General features: G+C 37.7%; 1 protein-coding gene and 1 non-coding gene across 4 annotated transcripts in view; one reads left to right on the forward strand and one right to left on the reverse strand.

Annotated features, from left to right (window-relative positions):
• Nucleotides 1–368: 368 nt before the first annotated feature.
• bnl (fibroblast growth factor branchless) overlaps nucleotides 369–27,911 on the reverse strand; it is a 60,184-nt gene continuing 32,641 nt past the window's right edge. For 2 of the 3 annotated variants that reach the window (XM_015170330.3, XM_002056476.4), the window contains exons 3-5: nucleotides 8,902–9,005; nucleotides 2,971–4,178; nucleotides 373–688 (exon numbers count right to left, since the gene is read on the reverse strand). In XM_015170330.3, the coding sequence (XP_015025816.1) occupies nucleotides 622–688; nucleotides 2,971–4,178; nucleotides 8,902–9,005 (1,379 nt within the window). In that variant the 3' untranslated portion in view covers nucleotides 373–621. Of the gene's footprint in view, nucleotides 689–2,970; nucleotides 4,195–8,901; nucleotides 9,006–27,911 lie in introns of all 3 variants that reach the window. The other variant, XM_032433623.2, reaches the window with a different exon arrangement.
• Nucleotides 11,863–11,936, forward strand: TRNAT-AGU (transfer RNA threonine (anticodon AGU)). The gene has a single exon. It is a non-coding gene; the product is annotated as a tRNA-Thr (tRNA).

A 27,911-nucleotide genomic window follows, 5' to 3' on the forward strand; every position in this document is an offset into this window, starting at 1 on the left:
TTGCTTGGTATTCCATGCCAAATAAATCACATAAAGATGGCCCATGAAAACCAACAAATAGTGCCTAAAATATAGTTAGAGAAAAAACTGCTGCATCTAGTGAAGTTCAATTAAAACAACAAACAGTTTGCCCACCGCCCGCTGCTTGTTTATAGAAAAAAAAACTGAACGTCCCGCCTTGGAGGCGGGAGCCGAGAGTTTTACTGGTCCAAAAAAATAAGCAGCTAAACGCATAAATTTTTAGCAAACTAAGTGGCTCGGGCACGAAACATCTATAGATCGTTTAAGAGATTAACCCAATGAAAAAATGATGGATAAAATTAAACGTTCATTAATATTTTTAGAATGTTTTAAGCATAGTATAATTTATTTCATGCAATTTGATTATCCATTTTCTCTCTTATAATTTCATAGTCTTCAGTCTTAAATAATAGAAATTGTGTTTAAGCTAAACAAAAAGTGCCTATATCTAACAACTATACTTTAGGTTTTATAGTACGTATATATATATTTATGTATACAATTTTGAATAGAAACTTAGGCCTATAAATTAGATCAGGAACTATAGCTTGTGCGTTTCGGTGGTACGTCTAGATACTTGTATATTCCCAGTTAACCAACTCAGAGGGCGGTACTCGGCTGTAGCCAGAGCATAATCAGCAGCAGCTGTAGGAACAACAATTGGAGGCTGTAAGTGCATAGAAAATGTATTAAATAAGATTTTGGGGATGGGGAAATTTAGAAATTTGTTTGTTTTTTTTTTTTTGGGCATAAAAATGAATTGCATGCCAAAAGTCAAATATTATTGTGGAATTTTGTAGTTTGCATTTCATTTTTGTGTGTTTGTTACGTGCAAAATGCCAAAATGAATTAAATATTTAATAATTTTGAAAAACCATGCAAGTAAACAATGCTAAACCCAACTAAAATATGTTATATCACGTTTTAACTAATTTTTAACTAACTACGCCACGCTTACCATTAAAATATTATTTTCTGTTTATTTTTTTTTTATTAATGCTCGTTTCCACTTAGTTGCAAAAACAAATTGTTCATATTAATTTTTGTATAATTTTAATTTTATTTTTGTTTATTTTTTAGTTGTAATATTTTGTTTTTCATGCTGTTTTCGTTGCGCTGCAGCGCAGTAATTGTAGAATTTTTAATGCGTAAATTTATGTATAACTAAAAAATTTGTTAGTCTACAGTTTTAAGATAAAGCTTAATAGTTAAAATGTATAAATAAATGTTGTTCCTTTTTTTTTGTAAAGTAAAATATAATAAATTAATAACCTAAGAAGTATATTATTTGTAAATTAAATGTATATCATTTAATTTTACGCACATTTATCGTATTCGTAGCAAATAAATAAAATAATTACAGGTTAGTCTAAACTATTAATTAAAATACAATTCATTGATTTGTGAGCTCTTTTTTTTTTGTTTGTTTTTCTTTTGTCGTTGGCTTCAATGTTTCGTTTATGGCTTTTGGGATTATATTAATTTTCGTTGTTGCCGCACTTAAGAATGGTTTACATGGCTTACACTACGCACTGAGAGGCAGCGAGGTTCGAATTCGACAATACCACATAAAATTGAATATATATGTTTATATATATATATATATATATATATATATGCACATGTAGTAGGTATAGGTAATCATAATCAACTGACGCATCATAATCGTAAAACTATTTACAAAACAAATTTCGCATGCGAACTATTCGAATTGTCACATTTTACACATACAAATAGACTCTTGTTGTTATTATATAATATTATAATATATCATATATTACAAGGCATATATTATAATATTATTTTTTATAAGGAATACATATTTTGCTTTTGCAAGTTTGCAAGACGGTTGAGCTTTTTTAGGTTTTGAGTGGTCGTATTTTTGAGTATTATTCATGTTATCTGTTGAATAGTTTTTTATCAGAGACTCAAGTATTTCGAAAGTAGTATAAATAAAATAATGCATGACTAAATATATTTGGCTAGTAAAAAATATTTATAATAAAATATAATATGAGCGTGCTATTTGATATTTGTTTTATACATTTGCATGATGGTTCGGTGCCAACGGAAAAGTTCTTAAAATAAAAACCAAAAACAAAAAAAAATACTCGAGACTCCGTTTGTAATACATTTATTTATGTTGATATTCTTCTGTTTCTTGATAGTTTCCATTGTTTAGGCATGCACGCAAAATATATCGATAGCTACCGATATCATTTTGTGAGCTGCATCAAAAATACTTCTTTGAACCACAGTCGTTGGGTTTATGATGTCATATATATGATGTACATACAGAAGTGTAGAAGTGATGTGGTGTATGCATGTGTTGTGCAGTGTAATTCGTTTGTTGGCGTGTGTGTGTGTATGTGTGTGTGTGTGTGTGAGTGCGTTTGTATGCTTGAAAACTTGCAAATTACAATATTGCATACTCAAGCCAAACTTTTTACAGGATCCTGCTCGATTTCTTAATCATATACTGGGTTTACATACAATCCCAATAATTATGTTTTCTTTGCAATTCCATTTAAATGCCTTCAAAATAAATCAAAATTATTATCAATTAAACAAATTTCCACACTTTGTACGTTTCAAAATACCACAAATTATATCAAAATATTATTAAATACCAATTTAAACGAGTAGTAGAAATTTGGAAAATAGAAGAAAATATTAGATATTAATGTTAAAAAAAAAAACAAACAACAACCAAAAATAAATTAGATGTGAAAATAATTTCGTAACGGTACAAAATGTGAGAAATGTAAGGTCAAAAATTAATGCCAATTAGATAAAAAAAATAGTATGCCAAAACAAATTTGATAAGTTAAAAATTTTGTTTATTTTTTTTTTTTTTTAATTTTGAAAAAGTCGAAAATTTGAAAAGTTAAGATAGATTTTTGTTTTTTGTTTATATAAATTTTATAATTTGTTTTTAGGCAAACTCACAAATCAAGTTGATCGTAGTAGAGCGAATCGTCTCCAGCGGAGCTACGTGCATCCTCGTCGCTGCTCTCCTCCTCCGAGTCCGTCTCTGGCTCGTTGTCGTGCTCCTCCTCGTCGAGGTCCTCCTCAGCGCTGGCTGGGGGCATGCGCACATTGCGCTCGACCCGATCGCTGGTCTCGCTGAGCGCCAGCGCCGGCAGGGGCGAGCTGCTCTCCCAGCTGTCACTCGGCGTTGCGAGGCTGCTGGCCATTCTGCTGCTACTGCTGCTCGTTGTTGTTGCCGCTGTTGTTGTTGTTGTCGTGCTGCTCAGCTCTAGCAAGCGCTGCAACCTCTTTGTAACAAGGCGTTTTCCTGCGTTGCCTCTTTGCTGCTTTTTGCCGCCCGCATTGGGCCGCGCCTTGGCGCCTTTGGGGTGCTTTTTTTTGCCACCCGCGTTGCCCTGGGCCCGGGGCTTTTGCTGTGTGCCCTTGTTGGCGCCTGTTGCTGCGTGTGTGCGCTTGCCTGTTGCCGCCCCAGGCGACTTCTTGCCGCCTTGACCCTTGGGGCCGCGTTTGCGCAAAGCACCCGCACCCGCACCGGCGGCCGCGACCCGCTTCAGGCAATTTTCATCATTTGGTCGGCACTTGCGCTGGTTTTTTTTCTTCTTGGGCCGGTTCATTTTACTGCTATTGCTACCGTTAATGCTACTGCTAATATTACTGCTAGTGCTAGTGTTACTGTTAATGCTACTGCTAATATGGCCGTTGTCGCTTTGACTATTGTTACTAATACTATGCAGGCTGCTGGACCTGAACTCAGGCTCAGGAACACTACTGCTACTACTGCTGCTGCTGCTACTGCTGCTGCTACTGCCACTGCTGCTGCTGCACTTGGGTCGCGGCGTGAAGTGTGCCGCGTCGATGAGCTCTATCAGCGGCTTGCCGGTATCACAGAGTTGGCGCACGCCATGCTGGACGCGATTGGCCCCAAAATTCTTGGCTATCAGCTGCTCGACGCGCTCCTGCGGCACCGTCTCGGTGATCGCATTCGTGTACGTGGACAGCTTGCCCAATGTCCTGGTGGCCGGAATTTGCGTACGACGCGGCGCACCATAACGATTAAGCGCCAAATAGAATTTTCGCCTCGAATTCGAGTTGTATGTGGAGGAATATGTGTTGTAATTATGCAGCTCCACATTCTCGTTGAATACACAGTCGTCGGTGAAGTCTTTCTGTAACAGTTGAGAACTAGAATTAAATTATTTGGCTATAAAACAGACACCATATAAATACGCTTATATGCTCACTTTAGAGAGAATGATATGTTATGTTAAAGAAATGTTAAGTAACAGTACTATGTTAGCAAGTCTTGTCATTTACTGCCATGTAAACAGCTTAGGCATGTATGTATGTTAATGGCAATGTAAGTCAACAGCTGTACATTTAACAGTTACTTTACAGTTTCTTAGCAGCTATGGAAGAAATAAATGTCTGTTTTAGGCTTTAGCAAGACACTATGATAGGCTTTAAATTTAGATCACACGCTGTTTTTTGTGCATTTTATAAACACATAATATCCCTATACAAAACGTTCAATTGCCCTATCATCGAGATCAGCAACTATCTTATAGCTGCGTTGATGGTTTCTCATATGCATAACAAACAACAAGTCCAACTTTAGCAAGAAAACCAACCAGATGACCATATTTTAATAGAAGCCTAAATGCCTGAGGGCTACCTACACAGTTGGCAATGGGTGTTGCTTGTTGTCGGTGGCCTTTTGTATCTAAAATAGTTAGATAAATGTGCTCATTATCACAGGATGTGCTCGCTATCGGCGTTGGCCATCGATAAACGCCGGCACACTGTGCCTGACGCTGACCCTGACCCTGACCCTGACGCTGACACTGACCATAAAGTTGCCTACTTTATGAATGCCACATGACAGCCGCACAAAAGGACAACAAAACAAGTCGCAGACTTCAACTATTCATGGTTTAGGTAGAAATGTAAAACATCTACAAAGGATTGAGGCCCCGACTGTGATCTCTCTGCGTCTCTCTGGCCTTTAGATGCGCCGCAGCGCTTTGTTGTTTGCCCATCGGCAGATCAAATTCAATTAACAACATTGAATTAATTCGCTTGTCAGGCAATTAAAATTGTTGCGCCCAGCAAAAGAGCGAAAAACTCTTCTCAAGCAAAACAAAAAGCGAAGAAAACTCACCCAAGTGCCATGTGGCAAATGTCGACGCTTAAATTTAGAAATTAATCAGACCAAATGTCGCGCCGGCTGCCGGCTACACCAATTTGATATGAAATGAGGCATCAAGTGGGGTTGGGAGTTAATGTGAACAAAATGCGAAAAGGGGCGCTTTAAGTCTGCAAAATACGGTTAAAGATGTTGACGCCATTTCAAAGGTCCTCTACGCCCGCGGCTAGACAACAGATTTTGACATATGTGACAACAGAATGTGGCAGGGCGCGTCGCATGCAGCGTCTTTTATGATTCTATCCGAAGATTTTCCGGCTATTTTTGGACTTCAATTAAGTGAAAATTGCAGTTAGAAAGGAAATGAAGTTGTCTGCTGGCATATCAAAAGCCATTAGCTGAGCACTTGCCGCTTATCAAGCTGGCGCCAGGTGGAAAGGGTCAAGGGTCAGTGTTAGACATACGCCTACAACAAAACCAAACGAAAAGAAAAACGGTACCACTCAAGCCCAACCACATTCTTTTGGGCCCGACTTTATCAGCTGAACAGGACCATAACAATGATAATGCCGCAACATATTCATTGGCAATGGAGGAATGACTGGGCATTAATTGATCGCCGTGGTGCATGCACCGCGGGCGGTCGGCTTTTTGTCTGTTCTGACTGTCTGCTCAGAGATTCCAGTCACAGCTCAAATTATGCAAATTAATTATCACATTTATATACTTATGGCTAAAATATTTTAATGGCCAACACCGTTGGCCGAGACGCTGACTCACGCCCGTCTCTCTCCCTCTCTCTGTCTGTCCCACTCTTTTTTGGTTGCTAACAAATTTATGAATTGGCAAACGTTTTGGGATTTCAATTAGCTGCCCCATTAGGCAGCTAATCAAATCAGCATCCACACGGTCACAAGATCGCAACGTTGCTGGCATTTCAAAATGCATTAAAGCGGGGCGATGGGTGGGGAGAGCAGAATGCGGGGGACTACAATAAAGGAAAACAATTCGCAAGTGCATGAAAATCTATTTTAAAGTTGCTGAGAAAGCGACTTAAATGGAAATATAAAATTAAATGAGCTATTTAAATTATATGCAGGGGACTTTTTGCTTAGCACCTGCTCTTTTAGAAAAAGTAAAAATAACTCTTATAAATCGTATGATAAGGGTTTAACATGTTTGACAATTTGTTAAATATCAAGAAATAAAACATGTTCTGTAAATTCCGATTTACAGAATTTATATAATATAGCAAATAATAATAATAATAAGAACAAGAGGTTCTAGTCGGGAACTCCCGACTAGGGGATACCCTGAACCCTAAAATTTCAAGCTCTCTAGCTCTTATGGGTTCTGAGATCCTTGCGTTCATATATACGGACGGACGGAAAGGCGGACTGACGAACAGACAGACATGGCTAGATCGACTCGGCTATTGATGCCAATCAAGAATATATATACTTTATGGGGTCGGAGATGCTTCCTTCTGCCTGTTACATACATTTGGATTTCGCAAAAATACAATATACCCTTATACCCATTTTTAATGGGTTCGGGGTATAAAAATAATAATATATGTGGTAGTAGTAATAATATATAAATAATTACAAAATTATGATCAATAATAAATTGCAATAAAATTAATAATAATAATAAAATAATAATAACAAGTTTATAAAAAACTGTGAATGATACTAAAAATTGTAAGCAATTTTTTTAAATAAAATTTTAAAATATTCTCAATAAGATAAGATTATAAAATGCAAAACAGGAACGATTTTAAGGAAGTAAAGTTGTATTTCCTTTTGTTTTTTTTTTGTTTTTTGTTTTTTGGACCTTCGGACCTTCAAAAAGAAATATAAACGGTAAAAACTACTCGTAGAAATTAAAATAAACTAAAATTTAGGGTTTTTTTGACAATACAAACTCGTTATACATAAAAAATGGCTATAAATCATTAAGCATCCTTTTTATTAATATGATTCATGTGACAAATCAATGAAATTTAAATTACAATTTAAAGAACTCGCTCTATCTAAAGTTACGCCGGAAATGCGTAAGTCAGCCAATACAAATTGTGGCCACTTCCGTTGCCCAATACAAAAAAAAAACCAAATACAATTCGAATTTACAGCTCGAAACTTTGAGCGGAAATCATGAAATTTTAGCGAGAAGGCAGAGAGACAGAGCGAGATAGATTCCTTTCGCTGGCTGGTTCTTTAGAAATGCACAGACTCTGGCGGACGGTCGCCAAAATAAACAAAAAGCCGCCCAAATACAACGCCCACTTGACCAACTTAGTGAAATGCTTGAAAAATGCGGCGCCATCAAAAGGGCCGCAACGGCAGAGCAAAGTGTTGCCGCGTTGCGTGTTGAAGCGCATCAATCAACAGCAAGTATCTGCAGCTATGGCTGCAAATGTGTCTGTATCTGTCAGATACAAAACGCGCCTTGCCTGACAGAATTGGCACAAACGCGTCTATTTTGGCTGCTGCATGCGCAAAAGGTCAAAGGGCGGCCACAAAACTCAAATTCTCAACGGTAATCAAAGCGAAACAACAGCAACAACTACAACTACAACAACAACAACAACGTGCAGCCGCCGCTTGGCGCCAGGCGGCGAGAAATGCGACGCGCATTGCAGCGGGGAGTCGTCGGCCAGAAAGTGTCACATTAATTATCGACAGGACACGCCAGGACCCTGCTCACTTGCCACTTGACGACGCACCCCAAAAAAAAAAAATATATAAAATAAAACAAACCGAAACCAAAACCCATTCGAATGCTCTAAAAAAATGTATGGGCAAGGGATATAGGGATATCTTTAGGTGTGTTCTGTTTGTAGTTGTTTCCTTGAGGCTTTTTGTTGTTGCTTACTTCACTCGACGCACTTAATGTTGTTATTTATGGCTGGATCTTTTGTTTGTTTGGGCCTTTGTTATTGGACATTATCGAAATTTGCCGCTTCAGTTGACGATAAGGCCACATAATTGTAATTGAAATCATAATTTCGAATACAATGAAAACAATCCATCAGAATTTAGTTTATTATCTGTGCGACAAATGGCGTACGTGCAAAATAATTGGGTCGGAAATTTTAGGACTTAGAGAGAAAAAGAGGGATTATAATTGACTTTTGGTTAGAAGAAATTCAAATTTATAATATTCTTATATTCGAAAGATTGGTACATTAATTTATAAGAAAAAGGGCCAGTTTTGTCAAAAACTGTAGGATACATTTATAAAATTTCTAGTAATAAGCTAAATATTTACTTGAATAACCTCAAGGCTTGAAGAGTGGACTGAATTGTATTAAAAGCTATCAATGAATAATTAGAAAATAATTACAAAACGCAAAATCTAACAAAAGGGATGAATTGTGTTGCCATAAGCGGAACTAGGACCAAAAATTGATAGAGAAGGGGAAAGCCAAAAGAAAATAGAAATCGGTATTGAATAAATATTATAAAAAAACAAAATGCATAAAATAAGATAATGTTTTATGAAATGGGATTGGTACTCAAATATTCGCGATTCCTGCTAAACCCTAGTCTAAAGTCTGGTCTAGGATCAGCAATTGAGAGAGAAAGAAACAGCAAGAGGGATTTTAAATAGTCCCGAATAGATGGAATCAGATTATGTGAAGTGAATTGGAATTAAAATAATCGCATCTCCTGCGTTATCCCGAGTCTAAGTCTAATTTCTATAGTATCTATAATTACTATCCTATTGCATTGTTTACTTACCGAGGCATAGGCTGCGCCACAAGCATCCATGCACAGATACAAGCAGGTGGCCACACTTTGTATCTTAATACGACCCACATCCACAGTTGAGCGCTGCAGAATGGCTAAAAAGAAAAGAAAGCAGGGCACAAGTATTAATTAATTATCAATCAATTTCCAGCTGCGACTTTACAAAAAAAAGAAGAAATATAATAAAAAAAATCACACAAAAGCCGCTTGATTAGCCGACCCAGAACCAGTGTGTCAGGATGTCAGTGAAGTGCCCAAAGCCAAGACCCAGTTCAGCCCAACCCAGACACAGCCAAAGCTGTTAATTAAATGTCCGACACTTTAAATGCTGTCAAAAGAAATTGCAGCCACGTTTTTGGCCAGATAAAAAAGAAATGTAGCCCGCACTTACGGCTATACAAACAAGCCATGTATATCAAAAAGCTATTCCAAACCAATAAAAAATAAATAAAAACAACATTTAATCAGACAAACTACGCCCTACGTATTCGAACTTGCAATTAATCATCAGCCTAGAGCTAGCCCAAGAGTTTAGCGTGCAGCGCCACTGCTGTGCGAAATTTGTCAACTCTAGCTGGGGCGTTGCCGGTTAAAGTGAGGTTATAAATGGCATATTTAGAGGTTAATTGAAATTGCCGCACTTGAATCGAAATGAATTTCAAGTTCAGGCACATTGTAAAGGTCAAACCACTTGTGTGGCCGCAGGGACCGCCCGCCCGGCAACGGCCTGTCAATTCCCAGTTTGCCTGTTTTGTTGCCTGGCCAAAGTGTGTCAGCACTTTGTTGCCGGCACAACCATACACACACACACACACACACACCCACACACACACACGTTCAATGAACCTTATGCACTTGGTCCATAATAAACAAGATTTTTGTAAATACTTAAACTGCAGCTTGTTATGAACCAATTGAAGTCTGAGCAGCTGCCGCGGATATCATCAAAGCAGCCCAAAAGTACAAAAAATATATTTAAAAAAAAATTATTAGAGCGCCTTGCAGGGAGCTAATGCCGGAACACACTTCGAAGATCTGATTTTTGGCTGCTGCCAAAAACCATTGAGTGCCCACTTGAGTGATCGAAAAATTGATTTTTGACGCCAAGCGAAAGTGAAGGAAAACTGAGTGTGTTTTCTTTTAAAAGTTGTTTACGTTACGGTAATTATCATCTATGAATTACATGGATAAAAGCGCGCTGATTGGCCCGCAGATGGCGCTAGCAAAAAATTACAGTATATTTACTGGACCCATTTATAATGGGTAAATTGGGCTCGTGAAAATGTATTTAACAGGGAAAAGGAGGCATCTCCGACTCCGACATAAAGTTTATACATTATTGATCAGCATCAATAGCCGATTTGTTTAAGGCATGACCATCCGAACCTATAAGATCCAGAGATTTAACCGTAGTGCCACTTCAGATAATCGAATCGTTTAAGAGCGATCGGTAAAAGTCGATATCTAAATAATAATGCATTTTTAGCAATTATCTTATGTTGAAAGAGCTTTTATACTGAAGAGCTAGACAGAAAAGTGTATACAGATCAAATATCTTTCATTTTACACTTACCCCCACCAAGAAGATTCAGGGTACTTCCTGGTTGGGTATTGCCAACTAGAACATATTTGTCTAGTTTTTATGTGAGCACTTTATGAGCTATGTCCAAAGGAAATTGGAAAAACTTGTCATACGCATAAGCAATAACAAAATGTCTTGGGAAGAGTCGATGAAAATGTGACAGGCAGCCAGCAGAAGATGCCAGTAAATATTTACGATGGTAACTTTTGGCAATATGTGAGCACTTTATGAGCTATGACAAATGGAAATTGAACTAGGGCAACATATTACATGACATTTTCCAAGAAAACTTGATTGAAAGTAGGCGTAAACTTGTGATATGCGTAAGTGCGTAAAAATGTCGGTTATGGCAAACGCTTGCATAGAACTTTTTGCTAAAACTGTGTCAAAGATAAGCAGACGCCAGGGCGGCGCAAAAAAAAAGTGTTATAAAAAAAAAATTAAAAAAAAAAAACAACAATTGATTTCAATAGCTTTTTGCGATTTACGGCCCAGCGTATCCGTAGTTGCAGCTATGTATCTATTGTATTCGTATCTCTAGCTGCAGCTAAGCTAAACAAACTGGAGCTGGAACTGGAACAACATTGAGGCATTTTTTTTAAATGCATTTCTGGTCGTTTATTTACAGCAACACGGAAATTATAAAGTTGCCGCCGGATAAAAAAGGGAAAATTGTTAGCCTGTGCTTGATTTATAATTTCCACGCAGCTAAAGTCCAAAAATCGAAGCCATGAATAATTGCAATTGCGCCTTAAAATAATATATGTATATCTACAAAAATGAAAAGAAAAACTAAAATAAATGATATGCTAAGCACTTCAGTTCATTTGTTAGAAAATGTAGAGGGAGTTCGTTGAAGAAGGGGTCGAAGAGGCGGCGCTGCTAGTGACAGCCTTTCACTTTGTGTGTGTCCAAATGTCGCGTTTGGTGTTGCATTTCACTTGGCTTGCCCCATTTAAAAAACGATTTGTTTAGCTCGAGTTAACATAAGTAATTTTTCTTGTTTTTATCTTTTTTTCATACTTGTTCGATATACATACATACATATGTGTTATACATATGAAAACATTTAGTTCGAATTATGTGTGTGGGTCGCACAACGAATCGCTCAAAATTCATATTTCCACGCATTTATTCTTGTATGTTTTTTATTTTTTTTATTTTTTTTGCTGCTGCTGTTGCTCTGCTCGGTTGCTGCTGTGTTAAATTTAACCCTCAAATCAGCAACAGCAACAAAAACAACAACGGTGTGAGCAAGAGCGAGTGAGAGAGAAAGACATCGAGAGCGTCTATTCACAACACAAAACGAGCAAACTTGTGGTTCGCTCATTGCTGCTTGTGATGGAACTTTGTGCGCAGTGCTTCCAAGTGGCGCCGTGGCTTAGTTGGTTAAAGCGCCTGTCTAGTAAACAGGAGATCGTGAGTTCGAATCTCGCCGGGGCCTAGCGATACGAAAGTAGTCGCGCAGAATAGCTATTTTATTTTTTTAAATCATAATGTTTTTAAAATTAAAAAGTACATTTTTTTAGAAAGGATTTTTTAGAAATTTTAAATTATATATATAAATTAACCCAAGAAAATGTAATAACTTTTACAAATTAACTAATACAACTTTTATTTAATTAATTTTATTGGACTATAACTATTAGATTATATACTATTACTTTTCGATTTTTATTATAAATTAAAATTTGTTTGAGCAAGCTAAGCCAATCTGGATAAGAAATCAATACAAACTAATAATATTTTTCGCTTCATAGAGGTGTGAAATAAATGCATAATAACAATACCCGAATGATCATTTATTGAACAATAAATGAGCTGGCAGCACACAAATTGCTCGGCAGTTCATTGAACCAACCTTTGAAATGTATTTGAGAACAGGAAGCGTACGCAGAACCACAAAATCGAATCCGTATTATGAGTTTCTCAAATTCGAATCCCAAATTCGAGGCACGCACTTGAGCTGTTTTAAATTGCCCACATATTAAGCACGTAGACGAGTCAGAAAGGCACGCACTCTCAATAATTAAAATGTCAAAATATGCCTGTCAAAAGGGTGAAGTTCTTCTGGAAGGTGTACGGAATTGAGTTATGTGACAAACTTGAAATATTTCCCCACCTCCCTGCCGTGGTTAAACTCCTCGGTTAATCACCGTTGAAGGCGCACAATTTATGCTAATGAGGCCTTAATTTCGAGACTTTGTCGCCGAGTCGACAGTCGATAATGATAAAATTTATGATCGGCTCTTCAATAAAAGTTGACAAAAAAAATAAAAAATTTCAAAAAAGGTTTTTTTGGTGTTATTTTTTATGTGTGCATAAAAGTCAAGCACATAAAAAAACACATGCATATATTACTAAATGTAGTTTTCCTTTATATTTTTAATTATACTTACAAAGAAAATGATGTGTGACATATAATACAATTTATGCAGCGCTTTGTGGTTATTTAACATAATTTGACAGAGGCCCTATAGAGTCAACCACAATGGATTTTTACTACTGTGCGCCGTTTTGATGATCGAATTGTGTTTCTCCTTTTTTGTGATTTTTATTTTACTTTAATTTTTATTTTATAATTTATGTATGTGGGCAGCGTATTTTGACAATTTAATAGCATTAACAGAGTCAATGCATATCAATCAAATAAATGGTATCTTATAGATACATGGCATGTTGGGCAGCTAAACTTTGCAGCTATTAAAAAATAATTATTGCCCGCTTAGTTGAGTTGTCTATTCAAAGGCAATAAATCTTTAGAGTTAAGATTGGGTTTTTGCGGAATATACATGAGCGCTCAGATAAATGCTTTATACGCATATCTATTAGCACTCGGAGCGGTAATATGTTAATTGCGGGGGGCCCCGTTATGAAAGTGAAAACTGCCTATGAAATTATGGCTGGCTGTGGGAAAGCAGACAGTGCTCTTACCCTTATAAAGAGCTTGAGAAAATTGAAAAATACATATCTTATCTTTTATTAACACCCATTCAATATAAACGTTTGCCAACACGCGCATTTTCACAGTTGGCTACGTTTTTTTTTTTTTTATTTTGTTTTACCCCCGCGTATCTGTACGCAATTATTATTATCATATCGGCAGCTATTGTTCGGTGTGCCAATAATCGAATTGCATTTTATATATATATATACTTATGTGTCTCTTTTTTTTGAGGGGGTTGTAAACGGATTTCCTGCGCATTCGCCCAATATCCGATAGGGCAAATGCGCATAAGTATAAATTATAAAACACATTGACAGCTGACGACTTAGGGGTTGCTATAGATTGGCATAGTTGTTGTCAATCCGGCCACGCCCACATATGGCAAATGAGAAAATGTATGAAAATGCCTGCATATGTATTAGTTCTAGCATTTTCATAAGTTTTTAGATCTATTATAATGATAAATACGTTGACATTGATGGGATTTGTCAGGCTGTGTTCAATCACATAAGCTACATCCCCCCAGCTGTGCGAGGCTCTAAACTAGCCCATCTTTAACTATTTGTGGCTTTCACTGTCGGCTTATTTACGGCCTGTAACCTCCAAACCATAAAAAGCTACCGTTTGAAAGAATCAACGAAAATCTTAAATGATATCTCTGGCAAATGAAGCCCAAAGACTAAAGTCCAATTCATTAATGAAAAATGAACTTAGATATTGAGAGTGCATTGATTTGATTAAATTAGTCTAATAATGTGTAAAGTATGGGGCCCACCGTGTAGGGCCTCAGCTCTAAGCCGCTTTTGTCTAAGAGTTTTTTAGTGAAAGTTCGGTATTGGGCTGATTTAAATATAAATATGCCATGAAAATATGTGCAACATGTTGTTCTTACAAATTATAACAACCCAACCAAACCCTAAACAAATTGTAGCTGTTTTAAACATGTTAAAAGAAAAAAACATGAAAAAATATGCATGTTAAAAAATATGTCAAAAAAAACTTTAAAAGAAGTTGTTAAAAAATAGCCGTAAAAGTGGAAAAATAGTTTGTGGGCGCATTTCGAAAACCTGGCACGCCCTCATTTGACGCTGCCGCCCCGACTGGCCCAATGACAGGCCAATTTGAAGGCGCCCGCTGCGCGCGCCGCTGCTAGCGTCGCAGTCGGCGTCGCAGCCAGCGGCATTGTCAACGTTGCGGTCAGCGTCAAGTTTTTGGTTTTCCGCATTTTCTTGTATCGGCGCAACCAGTTGGAGTGGAAATGAAATATGTAGATGAGTCTTTAATTAATTTGAGACACGACAAGACAAGTGGCGTCGTCTGTGGCTGCGTCTGTGGCAGCAAACGGCGACCGGCAACCAACAACGGCAACGGCAACCGGCGACTGCCTCCTGCCGTTTTGGGCCGCGTCAGCTTTTTAGGCCAAGAATAAAGCGACACGGCGGCCCGTGTCCGTGTCTACAGGTTTAGGTCCCAGCACTACGCAGGGCAGGTGTTGACTCATTTGGCTGACTGGCCATTAGAGGCTGTGATCGGTTTCTAAATGCGCCCCATTGATCATATCGTTTTTTTTATAAAATTGTCAGCTGCTCAGTATGCCAGCTATTAAAGTCATGTTTAATTCAATTATATTATCGCACGATCAGTATAGATCAGTTGCTCAAGTTGATCAACAGGTGATTATCAGCTGATCAGACACGAACTCCACTTAATTTTAGTATTTCGACGCAAAATAAAACGAGTGAAAGCGAGAGAATTATTATTTTAAGCTTTGCAAATTAGCAGGGCCTTATGTCTGAAACTTTACATAAGAATAATTCAGCTGCTTACATAAATCTTTTATCTTAAACAAGTTTGAAAATTGTATTAAAAAATGTTTAAGTTAGAAGATTTCAAATTTGGACAGATCTTTTGAGTTTTCTGCGTTTTTCAAGTATTTAAACGACAGCTTTTATGCTAGAAATGAATGTCTCTGCTATTCTGAATAAATGTCTTGTTTATAAATTCGTCTTAAGACAAGTTCTATATTTTCTACACATGATACATAGCTTACAACAATGCTTCACAGGTAGAGATCTCAAAAGCCAATCGTAAATCACAAGTTGTTCGAAATTATCAAGTTAGGAACAAAGCAACACCTGATCAGTAGCTGACATCAACTGATCCTAATCTAAGATTAAGCTATTTCTAGACAAAAATGAAATTAAAATTTATATTTATTTCTAAAGTCAAGGCTGCGAATGTCAATTTTCAGTGATCTACAGATCTTGATATTTTTAAGTTTCAAGGTCCTTTTTTTGTTGTTAGCAAAAGAGAAAGCTTTTTTTGGTTTAACTGCAGCAATTGATCTTGATTTCAACTTATTCCATGATAGAAAGCAGATGAAGAATTGTCTTCTTTTTTAAATATTTATTATATTTGCCTATAATTTTAAAGCTTCTTAATTATCTTTTATGAACTACTGATCTTGTTTCTTATTAGAGCCTCTTTAAACACGATCTCTAATAGTCTACATTCAGGTTGCGACAGATCTATATGTTAAATATGATCTCATAGATCTTCTTCCAGCTACTGATCTTGTTTCTTGAAGATCTTTAGATTGATTTATGACAGATAAACTGTTACTAATTTCGAAAAAGACTTCTCATATTAAATGCTAATGCTTTGCAGTCCATTATTCTTTGTCAATGTGTCATGTTGTGTTGATTTTATTGCTAGCTACTGATCTTGAACGCTTCCAAGAACAACTTTAGCCAGATCTTCGTCGTCACTCAGTGAAAAAAAAGCGAAAAACCACAACCACAACAGACCATTGATCATTCGCTTAACCCATATAATAGGCAAACTTCTATCGGTTGACACCAGAAGTGCGCGACCGAAGACTTCCGCTAGATGACAGTCTGTGCGGACAGTCTGCTGCCCGCATACAAGAATTGTATCTCTCTGTGTGCCAGACAATTTTAAAAGCCGCACGTCTGCAAATGCTAAAAATGTTTTATGGATTCTATGTAGCGACTATTTTTGTATGTCTTTTACATTTTTTTCGTTCCTTTTTTTTGTGGCATAAAAAATGCCGTCTAACCAGACATTGGAGCAGCGAGCGCTGACAGGCGGGCGGTCGGCGGCTGGGCGTGCAGCTAGGCGGTCTGGTGGCTGGCGGGGAGTATTTGCGAACGGGTCTACCAAATGGCAATTGACAGCTTTTGGCTTTGACAGCGATGCGTGCAAAACATGCGGCTTATAACAGTTCATTTTGGCCGCCTGTCTGCATGTCGCACATGTAATTAAAAGATATACAAATATACATATATATTTGCCTATATGAAAAATATCTTTTAGTTTTTTTATAGCATAAATCAAACAGCTGACAAATTGTCTAATTGATTTGTGACAATTTGCAGTGGCTAATTAATTGACGTTCTGTTAGCCAAGCTGCACGAAGCGTGCTGCAGTCAAAAGCCTTCGGCAAATGGGGCGGCTCGCACTCGTGACACGCCCACAAAAATAGCTGCTCGCACGGCAAGTCTTATCGGACGCTTTGTTGACTCTTTTCGCATACTTTGTTATAAATTTAATGACAGCATTAATGTGTCACATTATGATAACGATGATAGTGTAGGCACTCGAGGCACTTAAGCGACAGAGAGAGATAGAGAGAGAGAGAGGAAGAGAGATCGTCTTAATGCGGTATGCAAATATTTGGCACACACTGTGCCACGACTTGAGTGCAGCGGCAACTAGTTGCTGTCCAATGCCGCCTTTGAGCGCTGATGACAACAGCTGCAACTTGTATCTGACCCTGAAAAGTTCGGCAAGACTAAAGGCTAATCTTTAAGCTGTAAACACAAATTCTGTCAAAATTATCTGCTCTATTTGCATTTTATATTAAGTGTACAGTTAATATAAACAGTATAAGCAAATTACTTTTCTAATTTTCTTTATTAAAAATAAATTTAAATGATATTTCAACTTATTTAAGAAGATTCCTTAAAATATATGCCTAATATATATACAAGACCTTCCAGAATTTATTGACGTAAAATAAATTAAACGTTCTTAACAGAAAATAATTTAAAAAAATATTAATATTTTGCAGTTAGATTTACTCAACCGCTGAATAATTTCTCTGCACCTGAAGGCAACTTAAAAAGCGCTTTTTATATCTATTATCGCAGTACGCACTACGAACCAAAAGTGTTAAGCAGAATTCTCCCACAACCGAAACTTCCGAAACTGTCGCTCATTCTTGACATAATCAACCAGCCATGTAGACTCCCCATGAAAAAGAAATTAGTTCAGAGAGCTGCTAATAGCTCCCCAAACAGCAGCACCAATTGATTTGTGGGTAAGTGGGGTTGGTCCCGCATATTGTAAATTCGTGCTGCAGTCAAAGTTCAAAGCGACTCCATTTGTATTACGAGCGGCATCGTTTGCGTCAGTTTGACATGATTTAGCCATGTCATGGGATTCGATTTGGTTCGCTTCGGCCTGGTAATCCGAAATAGAATTGGCATTGGAGCTGCCTGCTGACACACATATGACACGGCTCGGGGCACAAGTATATGTATTTATATATAGATGTAAATGTTAAACATGTAAATACTTGGAATCTGGAGCGCAACGAATCGTTGTTGTTGTTATTGTGCGTGCAGCCAAATTGTCGCCTTGTCAACGTCAAGGGGCAAATATATATATTTAACTGTCAACCCGCCAGACATTTGACATGCTACCGCCCCACCCAGCCCGCAAAGCTCCCTCAACTCACATACATACTTGAATTGTGGCAGCCAAAGCGGTTATCATCAGCTAATGCTTCCCTAAATGTTGATGCACAAATTCAGATACAGGATCAAATACAGATACTTACAGCAATAGCTACACAGATACAACAGCTTACCCAACTTACAGATACTTTGACCAATTCATGCGCTCCATTTGCTAGCTGTGCAACTCGCACGTGTAATGCTGCCTGCTCTATGTATGTGTTTGTAATCCAACATTGTATCTCATAGATACATTTTGTATCTGCAGCTGTGTTTGTGCGCGCGTAAATAGTGCAAAGCGCGCTTAGCTGCATTTGCAATTAATTCACAGCAAATGTTGCAAATAAATTAGCAGGCCAAACTACAACAACAGCTGAAATTCGTGTGTAATTGTAACGTAGCGAAAAAAAAGTATCTGTAAAACGAGCTGCACGTTGCAATCGAAGCCGAGCAGCAAAATAAAAATTAAAAGTGCGACGTTGTCGCTTATCGAGTGGCCGGCAACAACAACGACAACGACAACAAACGGTGCAACGTCAGCAATTTTGGTTGTGTCGTTGTTGTTGTTATTGCGCGCACACGTCATAATTATCGGCGCAAATGAATGCCGGGTAATATATACACACACACACCTACTGCAGATACATAAACAGATACAGAAACAGATACAGATACTGATACATATACAGCTACAGGGCATAGCTACAGATACACTTGTACACGGCCGGCACAATGCAAAATATATTGACTTAGGTCAGTGGCTCATTGAACGCAAATGCAAATTGTTGCTGTTATTGTTGTTGTTGGTAATTCGCACTTCACACCACTGCAAAACCCGAGCGCAAAACGAGCATGAGTATGCGTGCGTGTGCGTGCATGTATCTGCAATATACAAAAACAAAAAAAATGCAAGTAGCTGACACAATGTGATAAACCAACTTAACGCCCGCCTCCGCGGCAGGGGCAGTTAAAATTTTAAACAAACACGAAGGCAGCAAAACTTTTAAAGTGTTACCTCATCAGTTAAGGAAACAGCTACAGATACATTTATATACATTTGAGATGCAGATACATTTAAGCATGTACAGATACAGATCGCATGCGCAAATGCAGATACTGATGTATTGACAGATGCAGTTATGCATAAAAGTATAGATACATTTTTAAGATGCAGATATGGATATATTTCCAAAAAAAAATAAATGATTCTTCATACAGAAATATATCAATTACCAATTTGCAGCATCAGATACATTTATGGTTACAATGTAGATACAAATGTAGACAGTTAAAAAAAAACATCTCAAATTCTAATGCGAATTCAGACTCAGATACATTTTCATATACAGACACAGATACATTTATGTGCATCATTTACAGATTCAACTTCAGATACTGTATCTCTATTGTATTTTTCAGCATAATAGGCTTCTAAATTGTTGTATCTCTTCATTGGCTCCTCGTAGTGTGGTCTTCAGCTTAAATAGCCTTAGCAAGTTCTCGGACACATTCATATAAAGTTACAATTTCCCCTATAAGAAAACTATCGTATTTCAAGTGCCCCAAACCTGAGCTGACTGAGTTGTGTTTTTATAGATTCATGAGCAATTTCTATTATTTTTATTCGTGTTTTATTAGCTGACCGCTGTCAGTCTTTATAAAAGCCAGAGCTCATAAATATTATCAGAAATTCCATAGAATCTATAAAGAACTTCTGGTAATTGCCCATTAATTAAATTAACATTTAAGTAAAAATAACTAAATTTCAAGATCAAGTTATTTAAAAACAATCCCAATGAAGCTATTATCCAAATATGTAAAACAGTAAGAAAATAAATAGTTCATAATAGAGCCATAAGAAATCTGTCAATGTGTACGAGGCAGTGCCTGTTAGAAATAAGCCAAGCAGTCATCAAAATTCAGATCTAATATAGACACAAATAAAAATACAAATACATATCGTATGCAGGCCCTATCAAAAGATATCGATAAGCATGGAATGAAGAGTGAAAGTGTCTGCTCCAATTCCAAAAATGCACATAAAAATTGTAAAACAACAAAATAAACAAATACGAAATAAATTTAGATAAGACCATTGCCCAATAGCCTAGTATCTAAAGCAAGTATCTATCTATCTTTAGCGACTTTATTGTCGCCGACATGCATCATAAATGAGGAAAATTGTGGCTTTCATCGCGGCCATCTGCGTAAAGTTTTTTCCATTAAAAATTTCTTCGTTATATGGCATTATATTATTGGGCTGAGAAAATCTTTACGATCTGTTAAGCTGTTATAAAATTTCGATTATAAATATCGTTTTCCTTACATTTTTGTATTATTTTTGTTTCTATTTTCTTTACGCCTCGGTCTTAATTATTATTTAAATGTTTGCTTTAATTGACCTCATAATGCGGCATAAAATTGTATTATTTTACACTTGAATCCATAAGCTAAATGTTTGGCATGCTTGATTGACTAAATGAATATTGCTTTAAGTGCCTGGGGGAGGCGACTGAATGCTAGCTGGTCAGATTGTGGTAACATCGCATTTGCAAGGGGGGACGTGAGGATAATTAAAGATGCAGCAGTTAGGTAATGTTTCTAAACAAATTAAAATGTTTATTCACAAGCTAACAAACTTAAAAATTCTGTATAATTTTATGCAGATAGAAAAAGCGAAAAAATAAGAAAAACAGCTGGTGCTATCTTCAGAACAATGCAGTTTTAAATCTAGCACTTTTGCTTTAATAAAAATATATATGTAAAATATATAAAAAATTCTTTTCAAAATCCTGAAGCCCTTTTTCATAAGTGGTACTAACTATTTACAGATAAAGAAGAGAGATAGAGAGAGAGTGAGAGAGAGAGAGAGAGAGAGAGAGAGAGAGAGAGAAAGAGAAAGAGGCAGAGAGAAAGAGAGAGCTCTTTAAACTGTGTGTATTTGACGAAAAAGATAAAGATACATCTGTATGTGCAGAGACAAAAAAATGAAGAAAATTTAGGTGTACTTTGTTTCATATTAATAAACTTTATTAACTGTGTAACTAAACAGACACTCAAAGTAACTGCTTCCTTTAACATTAAGACTGTAGTACACATAGCTGAGCTTATCAGATATACTTAGATTGTTTGGTATTTAGAGCACAAAGCAGTCTAAAAGTTTGCTCCCTACAAGAAGCATATGCATAAATCAAAATAAATATATCGCTTTCCAACACTATGACAATACTTTGTTGATCTGGCAACCCCATTGCTTGTTAACCGCTTGTCAAATGCATTGTCAGCTAAAGTCGCGACCACCTTGTAGACACGCGACAACAACAACAACAATTCGCCTACTGTGCAATCAGTCGCATTTGCCGTCTTTTGTTCGGGCCGCAATAAAAAGCCGCCCATTTGGAAAACGTTTAACAATACACGAGGTCTGGCGCAATGCCAGCCAGACCCCCAAAGCCCCTAGTGTCCAGTGTTGGCAGCATGGAGCATTGGAGCATTTGTCATGCGTTGCGGCCAACATTCAGCACTTGCCACCAAGTTGTTGTTGTTATTGTTGTTGTATTTGTTGTTATGGCTATAACTGAACATTTTCACACTTTGCGCGCGTGTTGAGATCGTTTATCGATTGACAGGTAATTGTGATTTATGCAAATTACAGCTCGACACCTAGCCGAGGACTGCAAAAAAGAAAATAATAAAAATAAAATATAAACGAGGAAAAATTGTGGTATGAATGAAAATTTGTGCGCTTTCTACTGCATTTCGTTGTGGTACCAGTTTTTGGCCGTGTTTTGCTTGTGTTCTGTTTATTGACTTGCCGCAAGAAAATAAAGTCAAGACAGTTGGCCAGTGTGGTATGCCACACACGCACGCACACACACACACACAGACACACACACAGGCACACACGAACTTAGCCCAACAATTTGATTGTTTTCATTTCTATTAATATTTTCTTTGGAATAATTATTCTTGCACCCCATAAAAATGCTCGCCTTGCGGTAGCATCAACAACTGAGCAGCACGGACAGGCATTAATCACATGCCAAAAACCGCATTGCCTTGCGAGGCATCTCTGAAGTAGTTCTGCGCGATTCTATTCTGTTCTGATTTCTAAGCAACTACTTTTTTGCGCTTTTATTGTTATTTATAGCTCCTGCGAGCAGACGCCAAAATAATAAAAAAAAAAGAAGAAATGTATAAAAACCAACCAAATACGCCGTGCGGCCAAAACATGCGTCAATAACCCCATTTTCCGTAGACGTAGCGAAAATCCTTTAGGCAATCATTTCTGATATTAACACTCATTATTTATTTAACTTATGAATTGATTGCGATTGCGCTATATAGAGCTGCTAACACTCCGATCTGATGGTTGTCTGTGTAACTCAAGACGATTTGCAGCTTATCTGCGCAGCCATCGATTCAATTAAATGTTAACTTCACTCAAGTCATATTGTCATATATATGGAGCTACAATGTTTTTGCGTGCTGAGATTTTGCGATAACTGAGCTATAAGATAATGGAAAATATTTGCATACCAAAGAGACTTCTCCTGAAAAATTGTACAAATTATAAAATGTCACACACTTTGTTCTCATTCTCTTCTACAACCTAAAAAGTTAAGAAATATTGCCAGAAGCTCGCACGTTTGTTAAATTGTTAATTTTTAACATTTATTCTATTACTTTTGATATTCTGATATAATTAATTTAATAAATAAAACTAGAACCTGGCTTAGCTGTCTGAGCATCGGACAAACAAGAGGCTGGTCGCTGGTTCAATTTCAGCTCACCTTTTTGATTTTTCCGATTTGTATATTAAATTTGTTTTTATTCACGAAAAAAAAAAAACAATAATTTACGTGTGTCTTTTGTATAATAATGGTTATCCCAGTAATAATAATAATAATAAAAGATAAGATTATAAATCTTAAGTGCAATTTCATATTTATTTAGATTACTTCGTGTTTTCAGGAGAAAAAACTTTCCGCGTTCTTCTTTATAAAAACATTTTGCAAAACAAGAAACAAAATAAAAAAAACTATCTTTTGTGGTGTAAATAAGTTTAATCTGATTCCCACAGCTCGTGCGACAACACCAATCATTAGATAGTCTCGGGACAATCGCGTTTGCATCTGCGGCACGACTTTGGCCGCACCCAATAAAAGAAAATAGTCGCCGGGCGTAGTTGGGTGGGGGGAGAGTAGCAAGACACGGGACAGCATAATTGATTTGTCTAATGCACATGGCAAGCCGAAACTCTGCATGGGCTTTGGCAATTACAACTGGCGGTTGTGTTGTGCTGTTTGTTGTTTTTTTTTTTTTTTTGTTGCTCGTCGATGCAGTTGCCAGATAAAAGATACAAAGATACATTTCTGCTCGTTTAATTGCGGACTACACGCTGCGTTGCCACACGCCCCCTCCGTCTCACCCCTTCGAGCGCGCTGATTAGCTGTTGAGTTATTAGCAAACACAGACATATGCTGGGGAGAGGGAGATATAGAGATAGAGATCCGTGTGAGTTCTCTTGATAGATACACTGATAGCTTGTTGGCGTCAGACGTCGGCAATCAGTCATTTGTTCAGTTGTTCATTCATTGGCCCAATGTTTGGCAATCAGCAGCAGGCAGCAGGCAGCGGGCAGCGTTGCGCAAACAAAGGTGCCACACGGAGCGTGGAAAGCCGACCCAGGATTGACAGGGGGACAGTTAGCCCAGCCCACTTGACAAAGCTAAACAAAGCTCAAAGGTTTCATTGCTTAATGTCAGGGGCTCCACAAGCGACTTAAACTGATTTATAATTGCGATACGATACATTTTCCTCCCCTCCCTCTCGCTCTCTATCCGTCGCTCTCAGCAAATAAATAAGCGCCTTAGCCCAGGCGTTGACAACGCCAGGCCAGGCCACGCCAGGCCATTGCCAATCCTCAGCTGGGCAAATATGTGGGCAAGCAGCGGCTCGAGGAGCAGGCGACAAGTGTGTAAATTGAAACCCATTTGACTTGCTGCTTCAACTGGGACTTGCTCCGCGTCCGTCTGTGTGCAACGTGCCTGGGTGTTAAAAACAAGCCAAGCACTTGCATCGATACCCGGGACCACCGACTGTGTATCTGGCCATTTAACAGCTACTAAAAACCCAACGATGGCCAATCTCACATATAAGAAATTGAACTTTAAGCACTTTTCTGAGCGGCTTAATTATTAACACGCCGAAGTGGATTTGCTCTTGAGCTGATTTAGCTTGCCATTGCTTGTTATTCTTTCGGAAATGGTTTTTAAAAAAGTCAAGAATCATCTTGCTTAAAACCAAATACTTATAACTCGAAATGATTTCATTAAATTATTTCTGGTAAAAAATACATTACTTATTCTTATTACGGATACTCCACGAAACATACCATCAATAAGGATTTTATTTAAAATCCTTTAAGACTATAACTTTAACGGGATAATTGTTCTTCAACAATTTTGAGTTCAGATTGGCATATTTCTCATTTCAGTGCTGAGAAATTTTTGCACAATTTACGAAATTCAAATGATCTATACATCTGCAGAGCCTTTGGGAAATTCGAACTGAAAATAGCAAAAATATTTCCAATATAAATCCTAATTCAAAATTTAAAAAAATTTTAATCTTACGAAGAATAATTATTTAAAGTTTTTTGTGTACTTTTTTTTTATTACAAAAATGTAAGCTTAGGTGATTTTTCTCCATGCCTGGTTGGGTCCTCAGGCTTTTTCGTGGACAAACGTCAAGGGCGTTGTTTTTGTCCCATAATTAGGTTTATTTGGTTGACAAATATTGAAGTCCGATTAAATCTCACTGCCTCGCTAACTTTAACAAGTACACAATATATGTGTGTTAATCTTTTCGCCAATTGATTGACAAGTTTATAATACCCTGCGGGTTTCAGGGTATAAGTTAAAAAAATTGAATAAAAATAAAGAGCGCCATCAAAACAGGCAACAAAATATGCGTAATTATCGGCTAGCCATTGGCAGGCATGCAGTTCCGTTCCGTTCCGTTTCGTTTTAGGCCTGTAAGATACACTCGGCTACCATTCGAGCCTTGTCTTGTGTTGCGGAGTCTGGGTCTTTGTGTCTGAGCCGTCATGTCTGGCCGTCTGTGCGTCTGTCCGTTTGGCATCCTGGCGCTAAACGAAACCTGCGAGCGGCAACAATGCGATAAATAACCCGGCAGCTAATTTAAATGGCGTGGCCAATGCGGGTCCGCAAAGCGTCCATAAAAACCCAATCGAAACTAGATCTGATTAACTTTGATTTATCGTAGGCGGCGGCCGCAGCGGCAGCGACTGCTGCTAAATTTAGCCCAGCGCGCAGCCGCAACGCTAAGATACTCCCAAAGTATCTACAGCTACAGCCGCAGCTTCCACTTCGGCTTCAGCCTCAGCTTCATTAGGCTACGGTTAAAAGGGCAACGTAGACCTTTTTCTGAATTGAATTGTAGTTCACGTCTGGGCGTGAGTTTGAGTAATGTGTGGGCGTCGCCTGGCGGGTCACATATTTGCACTTTGACTGCCAGAGTTGCCACCCTGCTGCTGCTGTAGCAAGTTTAATGGCCTTAACGGCCTTGTTAGCGCAACTTCCTTATGCGCAACAGAAAAAAACTTAAATTATAATAAGACCAAAACTCTTCTGCAATTTGCATGCAAATCGCTGACATTATTTTGGGCCTAGCATAGCGACCCATCATGTCGCCTCTTTCACTGTTATGAGCTGCTCACGACTCTGTCACATCCTACGCTACCAAAAAAAAAGCAAGTAAGTGTGCTCTAGTTGGGAGTGCACGACTAGTAGATACCCTGACCCAAGTGCCAAGCTGCCGTTATAAATATTCTAGCTTTATTCTTTACACATTCTCCTTCTCTCAGCCTTGCTGCTCTTATAGTCCGATCGAACTGTGAATTAATGTTAATCTGTATATACTATACGAGAAGCAACAAAGTTTTGTAGAACTATCTATCATAGTTCACAGACTTTTCTTAAATATTAATCGATATTTATAACGATTTTATGAAAACGGGTTGAGATATCGACAACACGTCATAAACTCTATCTACAGTAAGGCATATAGGGTAGAGGGTAAATAGAGAGTCGGTGATGTCTTCTCCTGCTTGTCACATCCATTTGCACCAAGCCATATACCCTATTACCCATTTGTAGAGGTTTCATGGTAGAAAAAGCGTTTCTTTCTCTTTTGCAAACATTTCATTAGCATAGTAAAAAGGTGGGGCTGCATTAAATTTATTTAGATTAAGTTCAAGATTTCTTTACGGATGCGTTTGACTGGCTGTCAGCGTTTAGATTTCATATAAATACAACTCAGTCAAAATGTTCAGCCCCCAAAGCCCGAAAGTTCAATGCCATTTGCAGGCAATAACAAACGACAACAATCGAAATTCGCATGTTGTGCATAAATCGCATGCAAAACGCGCATAATTCGCTTAATATAGAGCTAGGCGGGGGGCTGTGTGGGGCAGTCAATTTGTCAGTAAATGTTTTCTTAAAAACGCAATTAAGCCGCAAACAAGTCATATATGAATAAAGCATAAATTAATTTTTGCAGTTTTACAAAAAAAAAAAAAAACACATACACACACTTTTGCATTCGCTAAAGTATCCGTGAGATACAGGCGCGGGCGAGGCACGGACTCGGTGCGGCGCCATCGACATTGATCTTGGCACATGTTCACTTTAATTAGGCTGACAACTGGGCCCAACTGGTAGCATTATCCATTAAAAATGACAACATAAGGAGTATAAAATAAAAGAAATAAATAAAAACAATAAAACCGTTCGATGAGCTTTTGAAATTCCTGGGATTTTCGCTTTTTTCGCCGATTTCCGTTTCATTTGTGCGCATTTACAACTTGTTTCCCAACACTTTTTAATCAGTCTGACAACACACTGTTAAGGTCACAACGGATCACATTAATTACAGAAATCCGCAACACGTACTACCCATTAAAGATTGCTTATGGGCGAGGCTCCCGTTTCGAAATGCTAATGAATGCCACAAAATGCTACGACACCAAAACGCACGCACACATACATCCAATTAGCTGATTGTGTGCTACGTGTTTTGGCAAGGATTTACATGGTCAAGGGGGAAGGGGTAGAGGGGCTTACTTTGAATTATATGATCGAGACATGAGCTGCGTCCGTACGAAGTCGGTCAATGGAGCAAGTGCGTAAATTTCGAAAAAAGTACTTAAGACTGCAATAAATATATATTCGAATGATAAGTATTGAGTGCATAGAATTGACTTTGTGAAGCATTGCAACGAATATTCTATACCCTTGCCACTTCAACATGGCACTCTATTCCTTATTCAGTTGCAACTTAATTGCTTGCCAGAGGCAGATGCAGCTGTAGATAATAATTTGTAATTTGCATTTTTTACTGTCTTCGAGTTGGTTATAGCAGGACCCTGGGCTGATTATACTTCATTTGTTATTCGCTCTATAAATACAATCAACTCGATACTGAGATTCACACTCATGGCTCTCTCTTTTCCACCTACACCAACACCTACATAAGCTAATGCTTTTCATTGGTTGTGTTTTTTATAATCTTATCAAAAGAAGTAAATTTATGTTTAATCTTTGTATTCTTTGTTTTTATGTCGTGCACTTCTATTTTCCTTTCTGTCTAGATTTACATGTAAGCAGAAATTTGCTAGACAGCCTAA

The sequence above is a fragment of the Drosophila virilis genome, chromosome 2 (assembly GCF_030788295.1).
Source record: "Drosophila virilis strain 15010-1051.87 chromosome 2, Dvir_AGI_RSII-ME, whole genome shotgun sequence".
NCBI classification, from domain to species: Eukaryota; Metazoa; Arthropoda; class Insecta; order Diptera; family Drosophilidae; genus Drosophila; species Drosophila virilis.